Source organism: Antechinus flavipes, chromosome 6 (assembly GCF_016432865.1).
Source record: "Antechinus flavipes isolate AdamAnt ecotype Samford, QLD, Australia chromosome 6, AdamAnt_v2, whole genome shotgun sequence".
NCBI classification, from domain to species: Eukaryota; Metazoa; Chordata; class Mammalia; order Dasyuromorphia; family Dasyuridae; genus Antechinus; species Antechinus flavipes.
In genome coordinates, this window is record NC_067403.1 from 238,101,423 (window position 1) to 238,128,864 (window position 27,442).

Sequence of the window (27,442 nt, forward strand, 5' to 3'; positions counted from 1 at the left end):
TCACAGGGGCAGTGAAGCTCTCTGGATGGCCCAACCAGTCAAGCTGTCTGGCAGTGGAATGAGCTGTAATGGGAGGGAGGGAGCTTCCTGTCACCGGAAGCTTCAAGTCGATATTTCTGGATGTTGTAGAAGGAACTCAGAACTCAGATGGGGGCTGTTCCAGATGAGGCACTTGTCGGAGCGGGAAGGACTCTGAATGTGGGGTCAGAGGACGGACTTTTAGAACGTGTTCTGCTCGTCCTTGGGGTAAGTCGCCTTCTGCTTCTGGACAAGATTCAGGTCATTGGGGAAAGGAGGACGTTGGACAAGATGACCGTTCAATCCTGCCATTCCCACAGCCAGCCCTGAGACTCAGTGGCTAATTCTGCCCTGGGGTTGGAAGGAGCTTCCAGGCAAGTGGCAGAAAGTGAGAAAGCTTCAAAATGCTTCACATCTAACTGGAACTGATTAAAAAGATAACCTCAGATTGCTTTAAATTGGGGAGACACTGCCTAAGGGAACAAAGGCAGGAGGGATGAAATAGAGGAAAGGGTTTGGGATGGGGGGGAGTAGTAGAGGCAAGGAGAAGCAGAGCTTATGCTCAGGTGGCGCTGAGATACAAAAGGCATCATTTGCCCGAGTCTCAGTTTCTCCATCGGTAATATGGGGATCCTAGTAAGAAGTGCATTGTCCTCTTCTGGCTCACTTGATCCTTACGCCAACTCTGTGAGATAAGATGATGTGTCCAAGATCGCAGGGCTGGCTGGGGAGAGCCAGAATTAGGACCAGTCCTTAATCACAACCTCAGGGTAGGAAGGGGATCAAGTCTGTACCCCACGGCAGCATGGCTGCAATTGGTCCTCCACCTTCTGTTTAAAGACTTCCACAAAAGGAGATCTCTCTGACTCCAAGACAGCTCATTCCACTTTGGAAATAACCCTCAGCCTTAGGAAGTCCAGTCCCCTACCCCCCCCATCCAGTCTAAATATGATTATTTATAAGTTTTCCACATTGTTCATAACCTTGCTCTCTGGGACCAAGCAGAATATGTTACCACTCTGCCGTGGATGGCTCCTTCTCCCCTGGGCTTCCCCTGACCCTGCTCACCAGGCTTCCCTGGGACCTCGGTGCCATCTTGTCCCACCCCCTGCCTCTTCCAGGCGCTGAACATCCCAGGCCTGTCCCTCAGCCTGCCTCCCACCCCTCGGGGCCCAGAGCACAGAGCCAGCTTCATCTCCCAATGAAACTGGATCCCGTTTTATCAGTGGCCTGGAATGGGGGGTGGAGGGCAGGATGAGAGAGTGGATGGCCAAAGCTTGTTTTCATTTCATGTTTAATTTCCTGCAGGCTTAGCTCAGTCTTTCCGCTCCTCCTGCCTCAGCCTCCCAGGGTTTTATGTGGGGGAAGCTGAGGGGAGGTGAGGGGGGCTTGGTGAGGAGGGGGATGAGAGGCTTCAAGATATATTGCTGCTTTTTTTTTTTTCCTTTTTGGAAGAAAGAGACAAGGAGGAAAATGCTGAGCAGCTTCTGAAGCTTTCCTTTTTGCAAGTTCCCTTGCTTTTGCTTGAGTCTCAGGCCCTTCATGGGAGAGGATTGGATATGGCTGATGCCTGGGAAGGGGCTGGGGGACCAGGGTTCCCCAACAAACAGATCTTAGAAACTGATAAAGGGACGTTGGTAAAGGGGTTTTTTTAAGCTATGTGGGGCAGAAGGCAGTAGGGAGGAAGAAGAAGAAGAGGAGGAGGAGAAAGAAGACGAGGAGAAGACAAGTGGTCAAGGAAGAGAGGAGAGGATCTAAAGGGGTGAGATGAGAAGAGGAAGTAAAATATGAAGAGAAGGAATAAAGGAGACATGGGTGTGATGGAGAAGGATATGAATGTGTTGGAAGGAGGATGAATGGGATTAACGGAGATAAAGATATCTGTGGGAAAAGAAGGAAAGAGGTTCATCAGTGTTAAATGTAATGTAGAAAAACACAGGTGTTGAGTGTGTGTGTGTTAAATAGAGGGAGAGGGATGACTGTTCTGATTCCATCTGGCTCCTCCATTCTATGTCCCGTGTCTTATGTTCCCCCTAGCTCTCACATTCTGTTCTAAGTTTTCATCCAGCTCTGCTTTTTTGTGTTCTAAGGCCATTCCCAGCTCAGACTAGGTTCTAAGCTCCCTTTGAACTCTTGACATTCTCTGGTTCTAAACCTAACCTCAGCTCATACTGTAATGGAGGGAGCAGGGATAGGGTTGGGGATTGGAAGGATCTCCCAGTGGGAAGGAGTATCTGGCACACACTGCTTTAACAAATCCTTATTGATTGATTGATTAGAGTCTGAATTCCCAAGCTCTAGATCCTGCCAGATTTTTCAGTCCTGTGGCTTCCAAAATCTAGCTTCCCATCCCTACTTCCCACTCCCTCACCTACACCACCCTGAAACACAAGCCCCTGGCTTTCAGATCCCCTCCACCTTTCCAGCCCCATTCTGGGGCTCCATTCTGGAGTCCTCGAGCTTTGGAGCCGTGTGGATTCCCCAAAGTCTCTATTCTAGAATCTAGGATCTTAAGGATTCTAAGCGTCTGGTCTTCATCAACGCTAGCGTCCCGAAGCTGCCGAAGTTCTGAAATCCTGAGCTTCGGGACCACCACGCCTCTGAACCCCAGCCCCAAGCACAGGCTCACTCAACACAGGCCTCTCTGGGGGGCTGAGCCGTGCAAGGCACCAACTGCCTTGGCAAAGCTCACGCTAACCACAGCCCATCTGGGGCCGGGGCGGGGTGGGCCAGGGATGGGGAAGTCTTATTGTCTTCAGACACCAGCTGCGCAGATCGGAATCCTAGACAGGCACAGCAGAGGCCCCTCCAGTACCTGGAGCCCAGCCAAGAGCCAGGCTCCCTCCTAGGGAAAGGCCCCCCACCCCCGCCCTCTCCCTCTGACCTCCTCAGCTTGGCTCCAGGTACCCAGGGTCCCCGGCAGGAGAGTCCCCAGAGTGCACATGGGGCAGAATTCGTGTGGGCATTCAAGGTAGAGAAAAACATCCATTTTCTGTCTTATATCTTAGAGATAGCATGTGTGTGTGTGTTTATACACACATACATATTATGTTTTATATGTATAAACATGTCTATATACATATATGTGCATATTTATTTATATATGTGTGTATATATGGAGAGAGAGAGACAGTGAGACACAGAGATAGAGACACACACACAGAAAGAGACAGAGAGACATACACATAGAGAGATAGATACACAAAGACACACAGACACAAAGAGATAGATACATGCAGAGAGAGGCAGAGAGAGACAGAAATGGAATTTTACACATATGTGTGTATGTGTGTGTGTGTGTACTGATGCATACAGACCAGGGGTCCTCAAACTAAGTCCCATGGGCCAGATGCGGCAGCTGAGGATATTTATCCCCCTCAGGGCTATGAAGTTTCTTTATTTAAAGGCCCACAAAACAAAATTTTTGTTTTTACTATAGTCCGGCCCTCCAACAGTCTGAGGGACAGTGAACTGGGCCCCTACTTAAAAAGTTTGAGGACCCCAATACAGACTATTAAGCTGATGGGCAAACTGACACAAATGTAAATTGATTTTCCCTGGATCATTTGGGGGTAACTTCCCGGTCCCTCTTCTTCCCCTCAACATCGGGGGACTATCATGACTTCTGATTTTGTATCCCTGGTGTTTAGGACAGAGCTGGACGGATAATAAGTGATTTATTCATTTATTCATTCATTTGTGCATTCACTCATTCATTGACTCATTTGTTAATTCATTGATGGCAGAGTCTGGTTTGGGACCCAGGCCTCTCGACTTCCAACCCAGTGATCTTTCCTCTCTAGCACATGACCAATACTAGTAAAATGTAAACTCCTTGAGGGAAGGAATGGCTTTCATTCTTTGGGTCTAAGATGGCCCCTTCAGTCTTTGTGTTTCTTGGTTGTTTATAAATATTTTTCTTGTCTAACCCACCAGTGTGAGACCCTTAAAGGAAAAGCTCATGCCTTTTTCTCTCCTTCCTTCCACTGCCCATATCACATACACATCAGGTGTATAGGATCAATTTCTTGACCTGCCAAGGTTGAATTATGAGCCTGAGAGAACCCCTTTCCCCTAGGCCCCCCACCCCACACCAGACTGACCTGCACCCGAGCCTCGGTGAGGTCCGTCCTCATGGCCAGCTGCTCTCGGGCATAGACATCTGGGTAATGGGTCTTCTGGAAGACCTTCTCCAGTTCCTCCAGTTGGTAGCTGGTAAAGGTGGTACGGTTCCGTCGCTTTTTTCCCTTGTTGCTTTCCGAGTCGGCCTTCTCCATGGGGCTGGGCAGGTCTGTGCCGGCCCTGTCCTGGGAACCCTTCACCCCAGCCTCCTTCACGCCGAGGTAGTTGCTGTCCATTCCCACTGGGTCAGAGTTGGGTGCTATCTCAGTTTCTCCCAAGGAACTTTCTTTGGCTGAGGGAGAAGGCAGAGAGGAAGAAAAAGAAGAAAGGGAGAAAAAGAAGTTCAGTTAAGCGGGTAGCCAAGAGGCCAATCATGATAATAACATAATGCTTTTATTTAGAACTTGTAGGCTCCCAACAAACTTGACTTAACTACTGCCAGTGGTATTATCCCATTATCAGGTGGAGAAACTGAGGCACAGAGAAATCCAGTGATCCAGACTAGTCACCCAGGATTTGAGAACTAAGTCATGGCTCTAATCATGTGAAGACTGACAGAGGGAAGAGGCCAGAGAAGAAGTAACTTCCCATTCCCTGAGGCTCAGGGTATCTCATCCCCATGACCCTTCCTTAGCCTGGTTGTACAGTGCAAAGACTGTTGTATTTGAATTCAGAGGATCTGGTTTCAAATCCTAGTTCTGTGACCTTGGAAACTGTGCCTCAGTTTCCTCCTCAGGAAAATCGAAAGTGTTGGACCAGGTGACTTCTGAGGACCCTTCCAGCTCAAAGCCATGATTCTATGTTTAGAGGAGTCCATGCCATGAAGGAACATAGCCTTCCTCAGTTCCTGAAGTTACTTCAGTATTTAGGGGTTGACCCATGCATACTGTCTCCGTTTTCAGGTGGTTAAGCTGAGGCACAGAGAGCAAGGATGTTTTTGCTGCAGCCAGGACTTTTTGAATGGTCAGCCTTCTAGTGTTGCCTGGGATTTCTTCTCACTTCCTGGCTCCCTGTGGCCATTTTTTGGGTGGGATGATGGTAAGAAAGTCTAATGCTTTTCTTCTGTCCCACCTCAAAGCCAGCTGCATGGACCCTATCCCCGGGCAGAGATTAACAATTGCTGAGGGGACCAACGTTGCCATCCTTCTTGCGGCTCTCCCAAGTCTTGCTCATTATCAGAAAGATATTTTGGTTTTCCTCACAGTGGGTCATGTTTCCTAATTGAAAACAGCGCCCATTCCCTGGTTCCTCTGCCAGCCAGGGATCCTCAGGTGCAAATTGAGGAGCTTCCCATTGACAGTGCTGGGTTGACAGACATCCTGTGCATTTTCCCAGGGCTAATTGACATTCTGTCACATCTGGCTTCATTTGGACACAGCTGGTGGACTCTGGCCCGCTGCCATCCCCATCAAGTGGGGCATGGTTCCAGTCAGGGATTGCAAGAACTGGAACATGAGAAATCACCTAGCTGACTCCCTCGTTTTACAGATGGATCACGGGATCAGAGAAGTACAGCTGGGAAGGACCTTAGAGTTCAGCCGTTCCAACCCTTCTTCATTTTACAGACGGGGAAACTGAGCCTCAGAAATAAGTCAAATAAGAGACTCAGGGAGGGGAAGTGATTCTAGTGACCTGGGTCTTCTGAGGTTCCATAATCCACCTTTGCTACTTCAGAGCTCCAGAGAGATGATGATACAATGAATCCTCAGCCCCAGAGATGGCCACTTTGGAGGTAATTGTTGCCTTCAGTGTTTACAAAGTGTTTACTTTGTATGTACTTCCTATTTACTCAAATGTATAAAATCTGTTTCTCCAGATTGAATGTTAAGTCCCTTGAGGGAAGGAACTTTCTCCTCCCTCTCACTTCCTCCCTCCCTTCCTCTCTCTCCCTTCCTTTCTCTCTCACTCCATGTCTCCTTCCCTCTCCCTTCCCATCTCTCCCCCCCATCTCTTCCTCTCTGTCTTGCTCTGTGTTTTTCTGTCTTTGTATTTTCCGTTTCAACAAAATAACAAAACAATAACAGTTGCTTTAAAACGGAAGTTGAAAAGTTTTGTTTTTCTTTTTTTTTTTTCCTAGTTGAAATAGGTTGGGAAGGAGGAAAAGTGGATTTTTACTAATTAAAACAAATACATTTTTAAAAGATTATTAAGTGAATGGTTAAATGTTTTCCTTGAAAAAAGGAAAGTTTTATTTTTTTCCTTTTTTTCCAGTAGGTATATCATGGAAGAGAGAAAAAAATGAATTTTTACTAATTAAAACAAATACATTTTTTAAAAGATTATTAAATGGATGATTTATCTCAAAAAAGGGACCATTTTGTTTTTCTTTCTTTTTTCCCGTAGAGATGGCTTAGAAGGGAGGAAAAAATGGATTTTACGAATTAAAACAAATATATTTTTTAAAGATTATTAAATGAATGATTAAATATTTACTAAAAAAAAGTAAAGTTTTGTTTTTCTTTTTATTTTTTCTTCAGGTAGGGATGGTTTGGAAGGGAGAAAAAATGGATTTTTACATGAATGATTAAATATTTTCTCAAAAAAAGTAAAATTTTGTTCTTCTTTATTTCCCCCGTAGGAAGGGGTTAGGAAGGAGAAAAAAATGGATTTTTACTAAGTAAAACAAGTACATTTTTAAAAATTACTAAATGAATGATTAAATGTTTTCTTCAAAAAAGGTAAAGTTTTGTTTTTTCTTTTCTTTTTTTCAATAGACATAGATTGGAAGGGAGAAAAAAATTGTATTTTTACTAATTAAAACATTTTAAAGTATTAAGTATATTAAGTAACAAATGATTTTAATTAAATCATTATTAAATGAATGATTAATTTTTTCCTTGAAAAAAGCCCTGTGTAATAGGTAGTGCAATCATTCCTATTCCTGTTCTGCAGATGGAGAAACTGAGTCTCAGAGATGTAAAGTGCTTCAACTAAGGTAACTAAATGGAAGAGTCAGTATTCTTGTGTCCAAGCCCAGCATCATTTCCAATCTGCCACTTTGATTCTCACCACAACGTTCCCTCCTGTTATGCTGCTCCCATTTCACGTGACGCTTGCTCATAATAGTCCTGTTGCCATTGGGACAGAGCCTTGTTTAACTTCCCTGAGTTTTTTTAAACACGGAACCATAGAAAACAGGCCCCATGGCCCCGTGGCCCCATGGCTGAAGTCACACCATTACCCCCTGCAACTGTTGTCTTAATTTCTCAGCTCTGATCACGGCTGGCAAACCCATCGGGCCTGTAGTGCTCAAAGAACACTGAAAACTTCAGGGAATAATTGGCAAGCAACATGACTAGAGATGCTGGTGGGCCTGAGGGCAGGGGCGCAAATCACCTCGGGAACAAGCCACATGAATTCTTCCTCAAATAAACTTGGTAACTCATAATAAGAAAAAAAAAATTACAAGGATGAATTAAGACCAATTCAGTAGAGTGGGAGGGGGAATTAATTTCAGAAGTACTGCTCCAGGAACACATGTGCTAAATCACTGTGCTCTCTAAATTGGGTTGCCCTGGGACAGAGCCCCAGTCACGATGCTCTAGTTATGGGTCTGGTTTTATACTCGTTGGCATAGTCCCACACATTGAATCCAGGGTGAGAAGACACTTAAGAATTCTCCTATCCAGCATCCTAAAGCCAAAGAATAAGACTTCAGGGACAGGAGTAATCAAGATTTTTTCTTTCTTTTTTTTTTTCCTTTGGAGGAAATTGGGTTAAGTGACTTGCCCAGGGTCACATAGCTAATATGTATCTGAGGCTGAATTCAAACTCATGGAAGACAGCCTTTCTTGCTCCAGCCTGGGTACTCTAATCATCACCTCTTAGATATTCCACTTTTTACTATACTATGCTATGCTATTATTATCCCCATTTTATAGTTAATTGTAGCTGATTTTTATATATGGCTTTGAGGTTTACTTTCCATATTATTCTTTATAATATATATTCTTTATATCATATTAGTACTTTATATTCACTGTCTCATTTGACTCCTCCAGCAGCCCTGTGACAAAAAAACTATTATTATCCCTATTTCAGAGATGAGACCATTGTCGTTCAGAGAAGGAAATGACTTGCCTAATATCATGTGACTAGTGAGTTGCAGAGCTAGGATTTAAACTCATGTCCTTCCATCTCAGGGCTCTGTTTTTGCTTCCCTAGCTTCAGTCTTTGGGAACATTCAACCAGAAAGGCATAAACATTTAGAAACTCAGAAATCATGACTCCCATTTTTATATAAAACATTAAGGTTTCTCAAACATGTTCTGTTCAAGCAAGTGAAGAAGTGAATATGATTATGTCCTTGTTCCAGATGAGTAAACTGAGGTTCAAAGAAGGGGATTTGCCTGCAATTACACAGTGACAAATTATTGAGCATGCTTCTAAGGAGGGCTGGCAGGCAGGGAATTGGTCTCCTAATCCAGATGGGTGAGGAGGGGTTGAAACAATTCCATGGAAATAGGATTCCAGACTACTGAGAGGGGATCACAGCCCCACAGGACAGGCAAACAAGGTATTTACAACATATATAATAATATGGTCAGTGGTTTAATGCGTCCTTCAGAAAAAGGAGACTGGATCTGGGAAAAGCAAAAGGTGGTGGGCTTAGTGGACAAAGAACTTAGAGTTTGTTTGAGAGTTGCTTGCACAGGCAAGCCCCTCTGGGATGTGGCAGCTGCTACACACACACACACACACACACACACAGATGCACAAGGGTCTGCCAAGCCCTGCCTTTATTGACAGCACGATGCAGACTGCAGTTGGCAAGCTGGCAGGGAGCTTTCAGCAAAGATATTTATCTTCTCTGGGCACAAATCATTTTATTTTTAAAAAACTATTCTTAAGGGGAAAAACCCCACCCAGTCTCACTCAAAATGAAAAGCCCAGTTCTGCATGCAATAGACAGCAGAAATGTGACCCAGGAAGGTCTTAACGGGCCAGGGGCAACAGCTTATTTCTCCTCGTGGGAGGAGACCTTACTTTCCTGGTCAGACCATGGAGATCTCTAAGCACAAATCTAGATATACAGTAACCAGCATCCCCTGCAGTCGGCCTTGGGATGGGCCAAGCTCTGGAACAAGGGAGCACTTCCTGATGGGTCTAGAAATTGAGGGAACCCAAATTTACAGTCCAAGTCTCATAGATTCTATGAGACTTCTCCTCCATCTGGAGGTTATAACATAGGAGGTTATAGAACTTAGAATGTTACCATAGGAAGGACCCAAGAGACTAGTCTGAGAACCAAGACTATTCAGACCATTCCAGGGATCATAAACTTTGAAAGAACAAAGGTCATAGAAAGTTGGTGGGCTGGAATGTGTGGGCAGACATACATTTTCCCAGAATTCCCAGGTGTCCAGTGTCCTTTAGCCTTGAAGAGACTTTTATCCAGTGTTTTTTTTTTTGGGGGGGGGGGGGGATATGGGACCAGTGAGACAGAGAAGAAGGAAGAAGAGTCATCTCAGCATTGTACTTGTCCCGGCTCTCAAAGCAAGGATTTTGGGACAGGTACACTGCCTTCTGTGAACAAAAGCAGGGAATGGTGATGGATGGGAGAGTGTGCATGGAAGCAGGAAGATGAGAAGGGGACAATGGTGGGTGCGTGCCATGGAGCCATCCACAAGGAGGAGGGATAGAAAGCCCAGCAGAGGGACCAGGACCGAATTGGGTAGAACTGAGTCTGTTTGGTGAGAGCAAGCAGAGGCCAGGTCTTGGTTCCCAGCCTCCCTAGGGCAGTATGGTAGAGGAACTCCTGATCACTTTACTATCCATCTCCCTTGCTGACCCTCTCTAGCTAGTGAAGAGGAAGGTAGAAAGGAAGGGATTTAAACTTATTACAATCTGTTAGTCACTATTTAGGGTGGGTTGGGGTGAGCAGCTAGGTGGCACAGTGGATAGAATCCTGGGCCCAGGAGTCAGAAAATCAGAAGATTCATCTTGAATGCAAATCTAGCCTCAGATACAAGCTGTGTGACCCTGGTCAAGTCACTCAATCCTGTTTCCTCATCTATACAATGTGTTAGAGAAGGAAATGGAAAATCACTCCAGTATCTTTGTCAAGAAAACACCCAAAAGTTAAAAAATGACTAAACAAAAGTCACTGTTTATCTATATTGGTACTTTCTGTCATTTAATTCTGTTAATATATATGACAATGAAATGTTGACTCCTATGAGTTTGCAGATTTATAATTAATAAGGGGCAAATAGAGGCTACAGAGGGTAAAGTACCTAGCCTGGTCAAGAAAACTCATCTTCCTGAGTTCGAATCCTCTGGCTGGGTAATTCTGGGTAAGTCATTTAGTATCTCTCTCTCTCATTTTCCTCAACTCTAAGATAATAATAGCATCCACCTCCCAGGGTTGTTGTGAGTTCCCAGTGCCTCAATAAATGCTTATATCCTCCCTTCCTTTGTCCAAGATCCATAAACGATTTATTGATGGAGACAGCCTTACCTAGTTAAGATATCGAGGCTAAAATGGGATGGAACAATTTCATTTTAACTGCACACATTTGTTCTTTTATACATATACATGTCTCTCTTCGAGAAATGCAACCTCTTTGAGAGTAGTAGCAACTATCGTTATTGCTGCTGCGTTTATAGCTGTAGTCCCACCACGTGCCTGGCACGTAGTAGGTGATTACAGGTGTTTGTGGATCAGTTGGTTTCTTTCTATTCCAAAACTCATTCCTCTTGTCAGAGAAAAGTAAAACTTAATACGAGCTGAGTATTTCTGCTTCCCTTCATCATCATTAACCTGTCAAACCTAGTTCTTTGATTATTCTTATTTTCCTTCCAATAGTTTTTAGATGAGCCTTTTTTGTTTCCTTAGAATCTTCTCCCAGCCTCAGCTCACTATGAGCTCCGATGTTCTTGACAATATTACTAATGACTAATATCCTAATGACAATCTCCTGAGGCTAGTGCTCTTGATGTCCCACTTCTAGAATGAGGTTCCACTTTTGTATCTATTCTTTCTTACCGTCCTTTCCTTTCAGCTTCCTTTCTTGTCTTCTAAAACTCCAAATATCTTAGGGAAAAAAAAAAACCTCATTTTCTTTCTCCTAGAAGAATTTTATCTGTTGGAGTCTGGAATTTCAGCCATTTGCTGGGGTCACTCTATTAGAGTCTGATTCAGGGCTGAGATCCCAGGTCTGATTTCAGCTCTTTTTTCCAACTCTTATTATCCCACTTTCTCTAAAAGTAAGACCTATGATCTCTGTCTGCCTCTGTATGTCTCAGTCTCTCTGTCTCTGTTTGTCTCAATCTAGGTCTCTCTCTGTCTGTCTCTTTGTCTCTGTCTCCATCTCTCCTTCTTTCTGTCTCTCTTTGTGTGTGTGTGTGGGGGGTACCCTTAGGCAGCCTGGTGAAGTCTGTAGAACCCTTCTCAGAACAGGCATTTATTAAGCACCAGCCTATGCCAGGAACTGTGCTAAGGGCTGGAACAACACTTTAAAAATGCATAAAATAAAATACACAAAACTGAAAAGGAAGCCAATTATATTAAAAGACAGTTTTCAAAATATTTTAAAAAGCAAGTTCCCTGAAAGCAGTTTAAGAAAACTTACTCTAACATTATAGCAACACAGGAACTCAAAAACTAGAACTTCAGATTATATAATCCAATATCTGCCTGAAACATGAGTCCCTCTAGCCCTTAGCACAGTGCCTGGAATACAATAGGCACTTAATAAATGCTTGTTGACTGATTCTCCTGGACTAGTAGTCATCTATCATCCTTTCCATAAGTACTTCCACAGAGTGGAAATTCACCAACTCATGAAGAAGCCTAGTCTACTTTCAGAAGGTTCAACTTTGTTAGGAACTTCTTCGTATCCATTCATCAAACAACTATTAAATGACTACTCTGTCTGAAGCACTGTTCTAGGCACTGGGAACATATACATAAAAATATGTACAAATACACACATGCACACATGCACACAGGGGTGTGCTGGAGCCATCTCAGATGGAGAGACTATATTAAATTTTTGATATGAGTATTTACACCTTTGAAATAGGCCAATACTGCAAATGGAGCTTGATTTATCGGTTTGTTGTTTAATAAAGTGATGGATAATATGTTTAATAAAGCAGATTAATATTTCCAAGTACATTATGCATATATTTCCCTGCTTTCTCCTTCCCTCGCTGGTTGTTAAGAATTTATCAGCAAAGTCCTTCATACATGCACACGCACACACACACACACGTACAACATACTCCCTCCTATTAAAAATCTTATACTCTAAGATTTCTCTAGTACATAGTAGGTGTTATAAAATATATAATTATATGTGTGTGTATGTGTGTGTATACTATATAAATGTAGCTGGTCTCTCACTGTGCCTCAGTCTTGATTTTACCCTCTGGTAAATATCTAATTTCTCCTCTGTAAGACATCTTTTCAAATATTTTAATTATAGTAAACCAGTCCACTCCTCCTCACTCCCCTTCCCTTTTCCAGGCTAAATAGCCCTGCTTCCTTCAATCATTGCAACAAAGAAAGAGATAAAGAGGAGAAAGGAGTTGGCTGACATAAGGCAGACTCAAAATTTTTAAATCCTAGAAATCAGGTAGCTTGGATGTCATTTCTTCCCAATATAGATTTTTTAAGTCTGTACCCCAAAGTGACTGGAGAAGAAAGATCTTATATATGCACAATTTGAACTTAGGTCCACTGACTCTTCCTCTTTCTACAGTGTTACTGCCCCCCCCCAATATAGTAATTATAACATGAAGTTGAATATGAAAAGGGCAAGGAGACCTGGGTTTCTTTGGCTCCTACTGAAGAGTGGGAAAGAGCCTTAATGGTCAAATGGCCCTATCTCCTTGTTTTACAGATGGGGGAACTGGAGCTTAGAAGAGATGGGATATGCCCAGGATGACACAAGTAGTTGTAGTAGTAAGTAGCAGCAGTAGTATTAGCAGTAGTGGTGGTGATGGTGGTAGTAGTGGTGATTAGTAATAGTAGTAATAGTGGTGGTAGTAGTAGTAGCAGTAGAAGCAGTAACAGTAATAGTAGCAGCAGGGGTGGTAGTAGTAGTAGTAATAATGATTAGTAATAGTAGTAGTAGTTAGTAGTAGTAGTAGTGGTGGTAGTAGTAGCAGTAGGAGCAGTAACAGTAATAGTAGCAGCAGGGGTGGTAGTAGTAGTAGTAATAATGATTAGTAATAGTAGTAGTAGTTAGTAGTAGTAGTAGTGGTGGTAGTAGTAGCAGTAGGAGCAGTAACAGTAATAGTAGCAGCAGGGGTGGTAGTAGTAGTAGTAATAATGATTAGTAATAGTAGTAGTAGTTAGTAGTAGTAGTAGTGGTGGTAGTAGTAGCAGTAGGAGCAGTAACAGTAATAGTAGCAGCAGGGGTGGTAGTAGTAGTAGTAATAATGATTAGTAATAGTAGTAGTAGTTAGTAGTAGTAGTGGTGGGGGTAGTAGTAGTGGTAGTAGTAGCAGCAGCAGGAACAGTAGCAGCAGCAGCAACTAACAAGAACTGACAGCATCTAAGTACTTTAAGATTTGTGAAGTGCTTTACATTTATCTCATTAATAAGTGTCAGAGACAGGAAATGAAAACCAGTGATAATGATGATAATGACGTACCACCTGAGTAGTTCTTGACTTTCTACACACACACACACACACACACACACACACACACACACACTCACACACACACACTCACACACACACACTCACACATATTTTTCTGTGCTACCACCTGAGATAATTGCTATTCCTAGAATCAGCTCTGCGTATGAGGCAGCTGATGGTTCAATAGATGGAGCATCAGGCCAAGAGTCAGGAAGATTCATCTTCCAAATTCAAATCTGGCCTCAGACAATTACTAGCTGTGTGACTCTGGAAAAGTCACTTCATTCTAGATGCCTCAGTTTCCTCATCTGTAAAATGAACAAGAGAAGAAATGGTAGACTTCTGTGTGCCAAGAAAATCCCCAATGGCATCAAGAAAAGTTGGACACGGCTGGAACAACATAAAACAACTTGTAGTTCGGTGGGTAGAGTGCCAGACTAGAGATCAGGATGTCCCGAGTTCAACTTTAGACACTTATTAGCTATATGATTCTGAGTAGGTCACAACTTCTCTTTGCCTCAATTTTCCTCAACTGTTATTGAAGAAGATAATAATAGTATCTATGTCTAAAAGTTGTTGTAAGGATCAATTGAGATAACATTTTTCTTAATTTTTTATTATAACTTTTTACATATAAAACATATGCTTGGATAATTTTTCAACACTGACCCTTGCAAAAACTTCTGTTCCAACTTTTCCCCTTCTTCCTCCACCCCCTCCCCCAGATGGCAGGTAGACCAATATATGTTAAATTACAATATATGTGAGATAGCATTTTTCAAAACACCTGGCACATAGTAGGTGTTACATAAATGCAGCTGGGCCCTTACTGTCCCTCCTTTCAAACAGCTTTAGATGTTTGTAGTATTAAAAAACCTAAAGATTGCTAAATGTCATTTATTTAGAGTTTGTAAGCCATTCAGGTGGGGGCTAGTTATTTGCTTTTGTGCATGGGAGAAGCGATGGATTTGGAATCAAGTCTACCTGTAGTTGAGAATTGCCTCCAATACTTAACAGCTGTGTAACCTGGGCAAATCAGTTAACTTTTCTGGGACTCGGTTTCTTTCCTGATATGTAACAGGGATTGGAACGAGTTTTTCTACTTCTGGCCAACCACATGTGCCTGATTCAGAGTGAAAAAGCTTGGAGCTCTGAGAAGATGAAGTCATGATCCAAGGGACTGAAATAGGCAATCTCACTGCACTTTTAAGCTATTTAGAAGGTGCTAACCAGACCCACTTCTGCCTCGCCCAAGCCTCAGAAGGCTCTGGGCTCAGTGCTTGGATGGGGAGGTAGGGGATGTCTCCTGTAGCTTCAGCTGCTGCTCTTGCTACCGCAGCTGCAGCTCTAAAGCTCTGGCTCCTGCCAAAGCCCAGCCTGGGGATCCACTTAATGAAGTATTTAGGGTCTGTTAGAAATAGGGGCCCCAGAGACTTGCCCCGTAGCTAGTGTTTGAGCTCTGAACTTAGCATGCAGTCGCAGGACCTTGCAATTTCAATCCTGGCTCTACCACTTATGACTTCTGTAATATTGGGTAAGTTGTTTGACTGTTCTGTGCCTCAGTTTACTCATGAGTAAAATAGTAGGATTAGACTAGATAGCTCCTGAAGTTCTTTGCGGCTCTAGATGATGCAAATTGTTCTGTGCCTCAGCTTACTCATAAGTAAAATAGTGGGGTTAGACTAGATATCTCCTGAGGTCCTTTGCGGCTCTAGATCTAAGGAGCCCAGTGACCCATGGGTAAACAAGTGGGTCAGAGTTCAGAGCTGGATTTCGTATCAGCCCTAAAGTGCCTCATCTCCAATAAAAGCTAGACTTGCCCAGATGTGGGGATGGTGGGACCTTGAATTCAGATGCAAGGCAAGGAGGAGAACCCTGAAAGATAACTACAGGCTAAATGACTCCGGGCAAATCACACAGCCTCTCTAACTTCAACTTAGCTAATGAGAATTTTTTTAATAGTTGGCAAGGGGAGGAGTGGAGGCTGGGAACCGGGAATAAAAATGAGGAGCTGTTCTCTAAGAATTAAAAAAATAAACAAACATGACTCTGATTCCCCAGACAGTTAAAAACTACATCATTCTTTCAACATTCATTGCCTCCCTGATGTCGTGTCCTCTTCCTGAATGAAGGACAAATAACAACAATCCCCCTCTTCCTCCCTCTCCCCTTCCCCCAGAATGTTCATACCCTGTCTTAGGTGCTGGGGGAAAAACACAAATTATACCGTAGGCTATAGTCCCTTCCTCAAACATTCTGCTGTCTAGTGCCTCCGTTCTCACCACACCCACCACCATCAAAGATAAACCAGCTTGGAAATATGGAACCCTAGTCTAGACCAAAGAACTGTAGAAATAATCAAAAATGAGGAAGAGGAGCAGAAGAAATGGGGAGGGAGGATCAGGTGCTGGGGACAAGCTACAAAAACTTTTTTACCCCTCCTTGCCTGGTACACACTCGGTGCTTATTCAGTGCTTGCTGACTGATGACGTTGGGATTATTGATTCCCAAAGTCAGGTTATATAAAGGAACTGGATGGCAAACTCCAAGGTTGCAGTTACCCAGCCTGACCACTAGGAGCCACTTCAATCCCAATAAATAATCACTGACCTCTCCCCTCCCTTCTTCCACCTTTCCTCCCTCCCCCCACTCCCCCACCTCCCCACCCCAGCTTGCAGTTATCAATCCTCTAAGGAAATATGGGAAATTATCAACACATGGGGGGCAGAGATTGGGCATTATTTTTGTCTCTCTATCTCTGTCTCTCTCTATGGCTCTCCTCTGTCTCTGATTCTCTGTGTCTCTCTCTATCTCTCTGTTTCTGTCTGTCTCTATCTATCTCTGCCTCTCTCTCTCTCCCCCCACCCCACACATAATGTTTTGGATCCAGGTATGATATAGTGGAAAAAGCATTAAATTTGGACCCAGGCATTTCTATTATTGCAGATGGACCCTGGGAAGCCCCCACAGATACCAAAGTTTTCTTTGCAGCACTTTTTGGGGGAGCAAAATGGATGTGGAAACAAAGTGGATGTTCACTGACTAGTAAATGTTTGGACAAACCAAACATAATGGAGTGTCATTGATGAATCTAATGAATTTGGAGAAACCTGGGAAAATTTGTATGAACTGATACAGAATGAAAAAAAGTAGAACCATGGAAACCACGTTCATGGTGACTGCAACAATATAAATGAAAATAACATCTTCGTTGTCTAAAAAGCATCTGATTTCAGTTTTAATGGGATAATTAACTTTGGTCCTGCAAAGATAGATAACAAAACACATTTTCCCCTCTAGGAAGAGAGGAGGGCAACTAAGTAGCATGTACTGTTAAATGAGAAAATATATACTGTATTTTATTTCTACTAGGGAAGCTTCTCTGAGAAGAAGGTGGAGCTATTTTGAAACGACTATGGTTTAGTAAGCAAAAGTAATAGAGCTTTTTTAAGGGGGCATCAGATTCAGGTGTGTATGTTGGCGAGCACCCCAATAAACTTTGCTAATAAGACAAAAGCTGCTGGATCTCTTGAGTTTGAGAGTTCTGGGCTGCATTCAAGTTTATTCATCTGGTATCTGACACCAAAATGGCGAGCCCCCAGAATGAGAGGACCACCAGGCTGCTTTGTCTAAGTCAGAAATTTTGAGTAGGTCAAAGCCTTTATGCTAATCATCAATAAGAGGGAACCAGCTAGTAGCTTCTGTACTACTAGCCAGGAGAGGGAGAAATAGTCTTAAAAAAGGGAAAGGAGACATCAAAGACAATGACCTGAGTTCTAGACCAGGCTCTGCCTCTAGCTGTGAAATCTTTTAAAAGTCACCTCATTTCCCCGAGCCTATCTACAAATTAAAAGGATTGGGCTAGGGAATCTCTCCTGTTTCTTCTGATTCTGGCCTCTTATGCCCTGTTTCCAAGTCCCTTGCATTTCTAACATTCTGTGCTCTATGCTCTAAAGTTAAATTGAGTAGAATCAACAAGCATTTTTAAGCATGTACTATAGGCACTGAGCTTAGCACAAAAGAAGGCAAAACCATTCTGCTTACTCAGATTCTAAGTTCCTTCCAGTTCTAACATGCCATGATTTAAAGTCCCTCATAACTCTGATGTACATTGATATAAGGTCCCCCAGAGCTCCAGCTCTGACACTATGTTCTAAAGCTCCTCTGCCATCTAATAATATTCTAAGTTCTAGCAGCTCAGTGAATGCTGACTCATATTGGATTAATTGATGGAGCTAATACAATAGTGAGCTCCATGACTAGTGTTAACCTGGTCCACTTTTGGAAAATGCTCATCCTTTCATGATCCTATTGCTTTACAAACTCCAATTCTTTTCCTCTTGAATCTAGAACCTTCACAAAGTTTCATACTGGATCTAATCACAAGCCCTGCTCCATCACTGAAGTTACCAGCTGAGGACTCTAGCTCTATTCGCATGAGAAGGACTCAAACTTAGGAGAAGGATGTCTTTTCCTTAGGCATCCAGACTTTTATCTAGACCTAAGCAGCCATCCTCTGAAGAAAGGAGCTAATGGGGACTGGGATTAGATGGTATACTTCTGGACTTGGGCACCTTCCAATCCTTATGCAGGTTTTGGCAAAACTTGGCATAGGATGGGGAATAGTACAGAACCTATCTAGTGTGGGACAATGAATTCATCTATAGCTGCCAGCCTGGGCCATTCTGACTACTTAGAACACCAAGGTTCCCAGGAAACCAAGCCAAGATTACAGATAGGGTCATCGGCACGTGAATTAAATTTATGGGATTAAATCCCACTGAGTTTAAGTTTGCCCTCTCCTAGCCTGGGTTGTCTTTGATAATGTAAGTGATTGCAGCCAGTGCAGTGCATTAAGCCACAAATGTCTTCCTGTACTACCTCTTTCTCTTTCTCTTCCTCCTTCTTCTCTTTCTCTCCTTCTCTTACATTCTGCATTTTATGATTGGGATCCCTTTTAGCTCTGTCTTTTAAGGTTCTAATGTACCTCTTATTTATCATAGTTTTTGATATGTGTGTTAAGGTTTTTTTCTAGTTCTGAATTTCTAGGTTTCAAGGTCCCTCTGTCCTTATAGGTTCTAAAATCCCTTTGAAAATCCTAGAATAATCCACAATTATCCTATGTATAAATTAACTTCACAAAATCTTTTCTTCATTACTAGCTGGTAACACAGGGAGTCCTTTGGCTGAATTCATGGCTCCATTCTGATCTTCCTCAGCTGGATTAATTTCTCTGTTCTTTATCATTTAGTGCCAGAGACTTGTGAACTTAATGGCTTTGTCCTAAAGAGGTGAGGATTCCTTCAGGTCCCATTGTCAGAAGGGCAAATGATAAATTGGAACTACTCCGAGATGGTGACCAGAATGATGGACGATAGATAATAAAAAAACTGACGTTTTACTCTGATTAAAGCAAGATTTATTGGGGGAAAGGGCAGAGGGAGATGTGATGATCCCCTTCAAGTATTTGGAGAGCTTCTATTTGAAAGACATGTTAGTGTTCTACTTGGGCCTTGTGGGTCGAAGTTTTTAAGAGAGGTAGATTTTCACCAGCTGTAAAGAAAATACTTCCTAGAGATCAGAGCTAGCCCAAAGCAATGGGGAGCCACTGAAAACTTCAATAGAAGGGAAACATGAGTTCATACATTTAGAGCTGTGTACCAAAATAAGGTCAAAATGAGAACACAATTTAGACATAAAGGGTGATTCTCATAAGCAATTAAGGGAATAAGAAATACTTATTTGTTAGATCTATGGAGAAGGGAAAATTTTATGATCAAACAGGAGATAGAGAACATTATGAAATATAAAATGGATAATTTTGATTACATTAAATTAAATAGTTTTTGAACATACAAAACCAATGCAATTGAGACTAGAAGGGAAGCAGAAACATGGAAAACAATTTTTACAACCAGTATTTCTGAAAAAGGCCTCAATTCTTTTTTTTATTATAGCTTTTTAAATACAAAACATATGCATGAGTAATTTTTCAATACTGACCCTTGCAAAAACTTTTGCCCTCCTTCCCTCCACCCCCTCCCCTAGATAGCAGGTAGTCCCATGTTAAATATGTTAAAGTATATGTTAAATACAATATATGTATACATACTTATACAGTTATCTTGTCACAAGAAAGATCAGATTTAGAAAGAAGGTAAAAATAGCCTGAGAAGAAAAAACAAAAATGCAAGCAAACAATAACAGAAAGAGTGGAAATGTTATGTTGTGGTCCATATTCATTTCCCAGTGTTCTTTCGCTGGGTATAGTTGGTTCTGTTCATTACAGATAAATTGGAACTGATTTGGATCCTCTCATTGTTGAAGAGAGCCACGTCCATCAGAATTGATCATCATACAGTATTGTTGTATAAGTGTACAATGATCTCCTGGTTCTGCTCATTTCACTCGGCATCAGTTCATGCCAGTCTCTCCAAGCCTCTCTGTATTCTTCCTGCTGGTCATTTCTTATAGAACAATATTCCATAACATTCATATACCACAACTTATTTAGCCATTCTCCAGTTGATGGGCATTCCTTCAATTTCCAGCTTCTGGCTACTACAAAAAGGCTGCCACAAACATTTTTGCACATAAGGGTCCCTTTCCTTTCCTTAATATCTCTTTGATAAAGGCCTCATTTCTAAAATACATAGAGAACCCAGTCAAATTTATAAAAATACAAATTATTCTGCAGTTGATAAATGGTTAAAAGAGACAAACAGGCAGATTTCAGGAGAAGAAATTAGATATCTATGTTATATGAAAAACTGTCCTAAATAATTGATTAGAAAAACGCAAATTAAAACAATTCTCAGACACTGCTTCATACCTATCAAATTGGCTCATATGGCAGAAAAGGAAAATGATGGATATTGGAGTTATGGGAAAATTGGAACATTAATGCATTGTTGGTGGAGTTATGAACTGATTCAACCATTCTGGAGAGCAATTTTCTTTGATCTGGCAATACCACTTAATAGGGCTGGGTCCCAAAAATATCATAAAAATGGAAAAGGATCCAAGTGTACAAAAATATTTATAGCAAAAATATTTTGTGGTGGCAAAGAATTGAAAATTGAGGGGATGTATATCAATTGGGGAATGGCTGAAGAATTTGTGGCATATGAATGTAATATAATGCTAATGTGGTACAGCAACATCAAGATTACACAATGATCAATTCTGATGGACGTGGCTCTTTCCAACAAATGATTCGATTCAGATCAGTTCCAATAATCCTGTGATGGAGACAGTCATCCACACCCAGAAGAAGGACTGTGGGAACTGAGTGTGAACCACAACCTAGAATTTTCCCTCTTTCTCATGTTGTTTGCTTGCATTTTTTTCTCATTTTTTTTCCTTCTTGATCCAATTTTTCTTGTGCAGCAAGATAACTGTATGAATATATGTGCATGTTGGATTTAACATATATTTTAACATATTTAACATGTATTGGATTACCTGCTGTCTAGGGGAGGAGGTGGGAGAAAGGAGGGGAAAATTTGGAACACAAGGTTTTGCAAGGATCAGTGTTGAAAAATTACCCATGCATATGTTTTGTAAATAAAAAGCTTTAAAAACCACTATTATGGTATAAGAAATGATGAACAGGATGATTTCAGAAAAACCTGGAAAGATTTCCATGAAGTGATCTGAGTGAAATGAACAGAACCAGGAGAACATTGTGCACAGTAACAGTAAGATCATATGATCTAGCTATTCTCAGCAATGCCATCATCAAAGACGGATCCAAAAGGGTCATGAAAGAAAAAGGTATTCAGATCCAGAGAAAGAACAATGGAGTCTTGGGCATGACTTGTCAACAAGATGGCGACCCAGTGGAAAGGTAAAACAAAGGGGCTGACGATGGTATCTGAGGTCCTTCTCAGTTCTAAATCTATGATCCCATGAACTCTATGTCATTTCAGCTCCCTGAGACCTCAGTCTTACCATTCTAAGATTTCTTCTGACTCTAAAGCTATGAATTCTATAGTCCTTCCACCAGCCTAGTCTCCTTGGCCTTGTTCCTTGTCCATACACAGATCTTTAGCAACTTAGCATAGAGTCCAGGGTCTGGAGTCAAAAAGAATCATCTTTATGAGTTCAAATCTAGCCTCAGACAGTGATTAGCTATATGATCATGGACAACCCACTTAATCCTGTCTACCTCAGTTTCTTCATCTACAAAATGAGCTGGAGAAGGAAATGGCAAACCACTTCAGGATCTCTGCCAAGAAAACCCCAGATGGAATCACAAAGAGTTGGACAGGATCGAAAACGAGTGAATGACAAAAACAAAGCTTTCCAAAGCTCTCCTGCTCTTGGTATCTGGGGAGGCAGTTAATGTGTCTGCATTGTTCCCTCTGACAGCAGCAGCAGCAACAGCTGGCATACATAAAGTACTTCTAAAGATCTGCAGAGGGCTATACAACTTTTTTTTTTCCCATTTTATCCCCACAGCTACCCTGGGAGGTAAATTATCATGCCCATTTTACAGATAAGGAAACTGAAACAAACAGAGATTAAGTGGCTTGTAGGTTCACATAGCTAGTAAGTGTCTAAGTCAGGATTTGGGCAGATGTTTGTGGGGATGGGGGGTGATGAAGATACTATTCTCACAGGCATGTATACTGAAAAAACTTCTCCCAGCCTTCAGAACCGTGTGTGTGTGTGTATGTGTGTGTGTGTGTGTGTGTGTGTGTAAAAAGAGACAGAGAGAATCAGAGATAGAGACAGAGACAAAGAGAGCAAGAGTAGAGATAGAAACAAAGAGAGCAAGAGTAGAGATAGAAACAAAGAGACAGAGGAAAAGAGAGGGGGAGATAGAGACAGAGAGAGACAGAGACAGAAAGAGAGACAGAGAGAAGAGAGAGATAAAGAGAAACAGAGACTGAGACAGAGAGAATAAGAGATAAGAGACAAAGAGAGCAAAAGCAGAGACAGAGAGACAGAAACAAAGAGACAGAGGAAAAGAGACGGGAATATAGAGACAGACAGAGACAGAGACAGATAGACGGAGACAGAGAGACAGAGAAAGACACATAGAGATGCACAGAGAAGCAGAGATAGAGACAGACACATATACACAAAGAGACAGACAGACAGACACACACACAGATGAAAGTTGTATTACTTCTAGGCTGGCTGAATCATAATATAATGGAAAGAATAATAGATTTTGAGTCAGGAAACCCGGTTGTACATCTCAGCCCAGATATTTCCTAGCCACATGAATTTAGACAATTCCCCTTTCCTTTCTTCCTGTTGGTCTCCATTATAGAGGGCAAAGGAAGAGAGAGGGATTTGACAAGATCTCTAAGCTGCTCTGCAGCTCTAAATACTTCAATTGCATAAACTCCAAGGTCATCATCCCAATGGATATATACTTCATTTGAATCAACCAATCAAAAACCATATATTGAGCACTTACTATATGAAAAGTACTAGAAATACAGAGAAAAATTGATGTGATCCTTCCCCTCAGGAAACTTACAGTCTATCAGGGAATCATAAACATCAAAAAGTGCATTAGGAGTGGTGAGATGGCACAGTGGATAGAGCACCAGTCCTGAAATCAGAAGGACCTCAGTTTCAATTCAACCTCAAATACTTCTAGCTGTGTGACTCTGGCCAAGTGACTTAATCCTAATTGCTTCCTCCTAAAAATATATGCAAAATTTTATACATATATAAATATATATTATACATATGATATAATGTATAGCATATAATATATATATTAAAGTATATAATTATACATAAGTGCATAAGTGTGTATTTATTCCCAAATACATGCATATAAATATACACTTACAAGACACATTGAAGAGAAAATGTTTTTCCGTAGAGGATGATACTCTTTTTTAACTGTCCATTCTCTCTAAACACAATCTCTTTCCCGACTAGAAGAAATCTCTCCCAGAAGGGTTCCGAGCTGGTTTCCACTTTCTGGTAGATGCAATAAATAAAATACTGAGTAACAATCCAATCCTGGGGAGAAGCATTTGTACTTATGTTTTCAGAATTATTTTAAACCCTAAATCACTAACCCAAACCAGACTGCGGGATGACTGAGAACAATCCCGTTTCAGAGCCAACATTTGGAGGCTGGATCCTAATGTCTAACAGGGCCTGGAAGGTGGCAGGAGTTGGGGGTGGGGGCGGGGAGGAGGAAGAACCAGAGCTGATCTCCAGCCCAGCTGCCGCCTCCTCTCGGTGCTCCCCATGGGGCACCAACACATCGTCCTCGGTCGTTGTCGTAGCTCGCATGCCTCAATAATTGTTCACATTTCTATAGCTCTCCAAGAGTTGCAAAGTCCTTAAATGCATCCCACTTGATGCTCACAACAAGTCTGTGAGCTGTGTGCTATTTTCACACCAATTCATAGATGTCAAATCTGAGTCTTCCTGGCTCCAAGTATTTGCTGTGCCACAGAAATAATACGTCACTGCAGTCTGTAGGGAGGGCAAGGGAGTAAGAAAAATGAGCTGTTTGGGTAATCGATTAATTAACGATTGCAGCTAGGGTTCAAAGCAGATAAAGTACTGGATCTGAAGTCAGGAAGGTACTTCCTAATTATGTGACCCTGTACAAGTCACTTACCCCTGCTTGACTCAGTTTCCTCATCTGGAAAATGAGCTGGGGAAGGAAATACCAAAGCCTTCCAGTATCTTTGCCAAGAAAACCCCCAATGGAGTCACTAAGAATTGGTCACGACTGAAATGACTCAACAACAAAATTGATTTAATTGTCATCAGTTTCTCTGCAAGAGCTAATAGGATGTCCTAGATGGGAGGGAATTGAGAATGTAGAATGCTAATCTAGAAAAGATCTAAAAATATAAAATGTCAGAACTGAAAAGAGATCAGAGCTAGAAGGGACTTTAAAACATAGTACATAGAATATTAATGCTAGCTGGAATCTTAGATCATACAATGTCAGGGATAGTGGTAACCTCAGAAACTGAAAATCAGTGTTAAAAGAAATCATAGAATAAAGAATGTAAGGAGCCAGAATGGACCTCAGCACATAGAATATCAGTGCTAGAAATGACCTCACAAGCAACCAATCAACAAATATTTATTAAGCATCTACTGTATATAGACACTGTATTAGGTGCTTGGTGCTGGGATTACAAGTTTAATGTTCTAATGAGGCAGACAGAGCTAAAAGGAACCTTAAAACACATATCTGGGGCAGCTAGGTGGTATAGTGGATAGAGCACCAGCTCTGAAGTCAGGAGGACTCAAGTTCAAATCTGGCCTTAGACACTTCACACTTCCTAGCTGTGACCCTGGGCAAGTCACTTAACCCCAATTGTCTCAGAAAAAAAAAAACCAAAACCCCTCACACATTTAAGGTCTTTGACTCTCTCCTTTACTCCCATATCCAATCAGTTAACAAATTTGGTCATTTCCATGTCTATAGCATCTTCCACATGTCTCTGCTCTTGTTTTTATGACTTTAGTTCAGGTTCTCATCTCTCTCCTTTGCTGTTGTTCAGTTGAGTTAGCCTCTCTATGATGCCTTTTGTTTTTTTGGGGGGGCATAGATACTGGAGTGGCTTGCCATCTCCTTCTCCAACTCATTTTGTTGATGAGGAAACTGAGGAAAACAAGGTAAAGTGTTTTGCCCAGGATCACACAGTGAGTTAAATAGCTGAAGCCAGATTTGAACTCAGGAAAATGAGTTTTCTTGACTCCAGCTCAGCCCTCATCTCTCTCCTAGACCCTTATCATGGCATAATTGATTTCTCTACATCCAATCTTTCCCTTTTCTAATCCTCCAACCACACAGCTGTCAAAAATACCTATGGTACTCAGATTTGACCATGTGATCTCAAGGAGGTTTAGTGGCTCACTATTACCTCTAAGAAAAGAGATAAGCCACTTATTCTGAAATTTAAGGTTTAACTCTGGCACTAGATAAAAGTAGGATCATCAAACAGAGACTCCCGTCTCAGTCCCCTCATCAAATAATCATCTCTCCTGTTGATGGCTCACAACTTCCTATTTCACAGCATAGTATTTTATGTTCCTCCTGAGAAATAGAGACCAGATGTTCCATCTTAACCAAGACCTATCTTGAACTTCAGCTTTCTGGAAAAGATTTCTTTTAAAAGTGTTTTAAAATCAGATTTTTTAAAAATTGGGGTTTTCATCAAATCTTTTTAATAATTAAAAACCAAGATAATTTTGACTTAAACATCAGAGCTGGCATATAGCAGGCACTTAAGGGTTGTCCCTAGTTGTCCCACATGTCTGGAATGCACTTCCTCCTTCTCTTCTTTACCTAGAAGAATCCCTTCCTTTCCTATTCAAGACTCTGAGCTCTTCCCTTCCCAGTTAGCACTCTCTCCCTCTTGGAACTACATTGTGTTTACTTACTTGGATACAGATTGTAACTGTATTCTCCTCCCCATTTGGATGTTTTAAAATTGTTTTTAGAATTTCACATCTGTAATTCCAATTCATTACAAAATTTATAAAGACTTAAAGTGATAATAGCCACATTCATTTTAGAATGATATATGTTTTTAGTTTTGGTTTTAGATTTGTTCTTGTTTTTAGTGAAGTCATCATCACCCTTAGTACATCCTCATCGAAATAACCTCAAAATCATTGCCAACTACTTTGTAGTCTCCATAGCCCTCCATTAATCCTTCCCCATTTTTATATTGTTTTTTTTTTCTGGTTACACATGTATATTATTTTTTAAATACACATGTCTTTATGAATCATGTTGGAAGAGAAAAATCAAAACAAAAGAGAAAAAACATGAGAAGAAAAAAAAAAGAAGAAAAAAAAGTGAACATAGTATGTGTTGATTTACTTTTAGTCTCCATAGTTCTTTCTCTGGATACAGATGGTGTTTTCTATCCAAAGCTTTTTGGAATTAACTTGAATCATTGAACTACTGAGAAGAACCAGCTCTTCCATTGTTGATCAATGCACAATCTTGCTTTACTGTGTACAATGTATTCCTGGTTCTACTTATTTCGCGTAGCATCAATTCATATAAATCTTTCCAGGCCTTTCTAACAGCATCTTGTTCATCTTTTTTTTTTTTTTGGTAGAACAATGATATCCCATTACTTTCATATTCCATAACTTCTTCAGCCATTCCCTAATTGATGGACACCCACTCATTTTCCAGTTCTTTGCTACCACAAAAAGAGCCTCTACACACATTTTTGCACATATGGATCTTTTCCCTTCCTTTATGACTTCCTTGGGATACACACCCAGTAGTGGAACTGCTGGATCAAAGGGTATATACAGTTTTATAGTCCTTTGGGCATAGTTCCAAAAACCCTCCACTAATCTGAGCAAATATTATTAATGTGCTGAAGTGGAGGATCATTTTCAGTTCATAGAAGTTTCTGATGTAGCTATAGCATTAACCAAATCTCAGAGAAGATCAGAGGATTTTTGAGCTTCATGTAGCTCTCTCATTTTGAAGATGAGGAAGCTGAAACTTGGGAAAATTGAATGATCTACGGAAGCTACAAATCCATAACTAGTAGTTTTGATGCCCAAGGGAAACTTCATGAAACATTCTCTAAAAGAGTCATTTTAAAGAAAAATTCAGACCCTGAGACATTGTGAGTCAGCTGTTAGAAAAGCTCATGGTGGTGGTTGTGGTAGTGGGGTGTGTGTATGTGTGTGTGTGTATGTGGTTATTGATACTGTTTTTATTATTG

The 27,442-nt window shown here is 41.4% G+C and overlaps 1 protein-coding gene across 1 annotated transcript in view; it reads right to left on the minus strand.

Moving 5' to 3' along the window:
• Positions 1-27,442, minus strand: part of ALX4 (ALX homeobox 4) — a 54,229-nt gene that overhangs the window by 2,178 nt on the left and 24,609 nt on the right. The window contains exon 2 of the mRNA XM_051966192.1: positions 4,122-4,432. Within this exon, the coding sequence (XP_051822152.1) occupies positions 4,122-4,432 (311 nt within the window). The remainder of the gene's footprint in view (positions 1-4,121; positions 4,433-27,442) is intronic.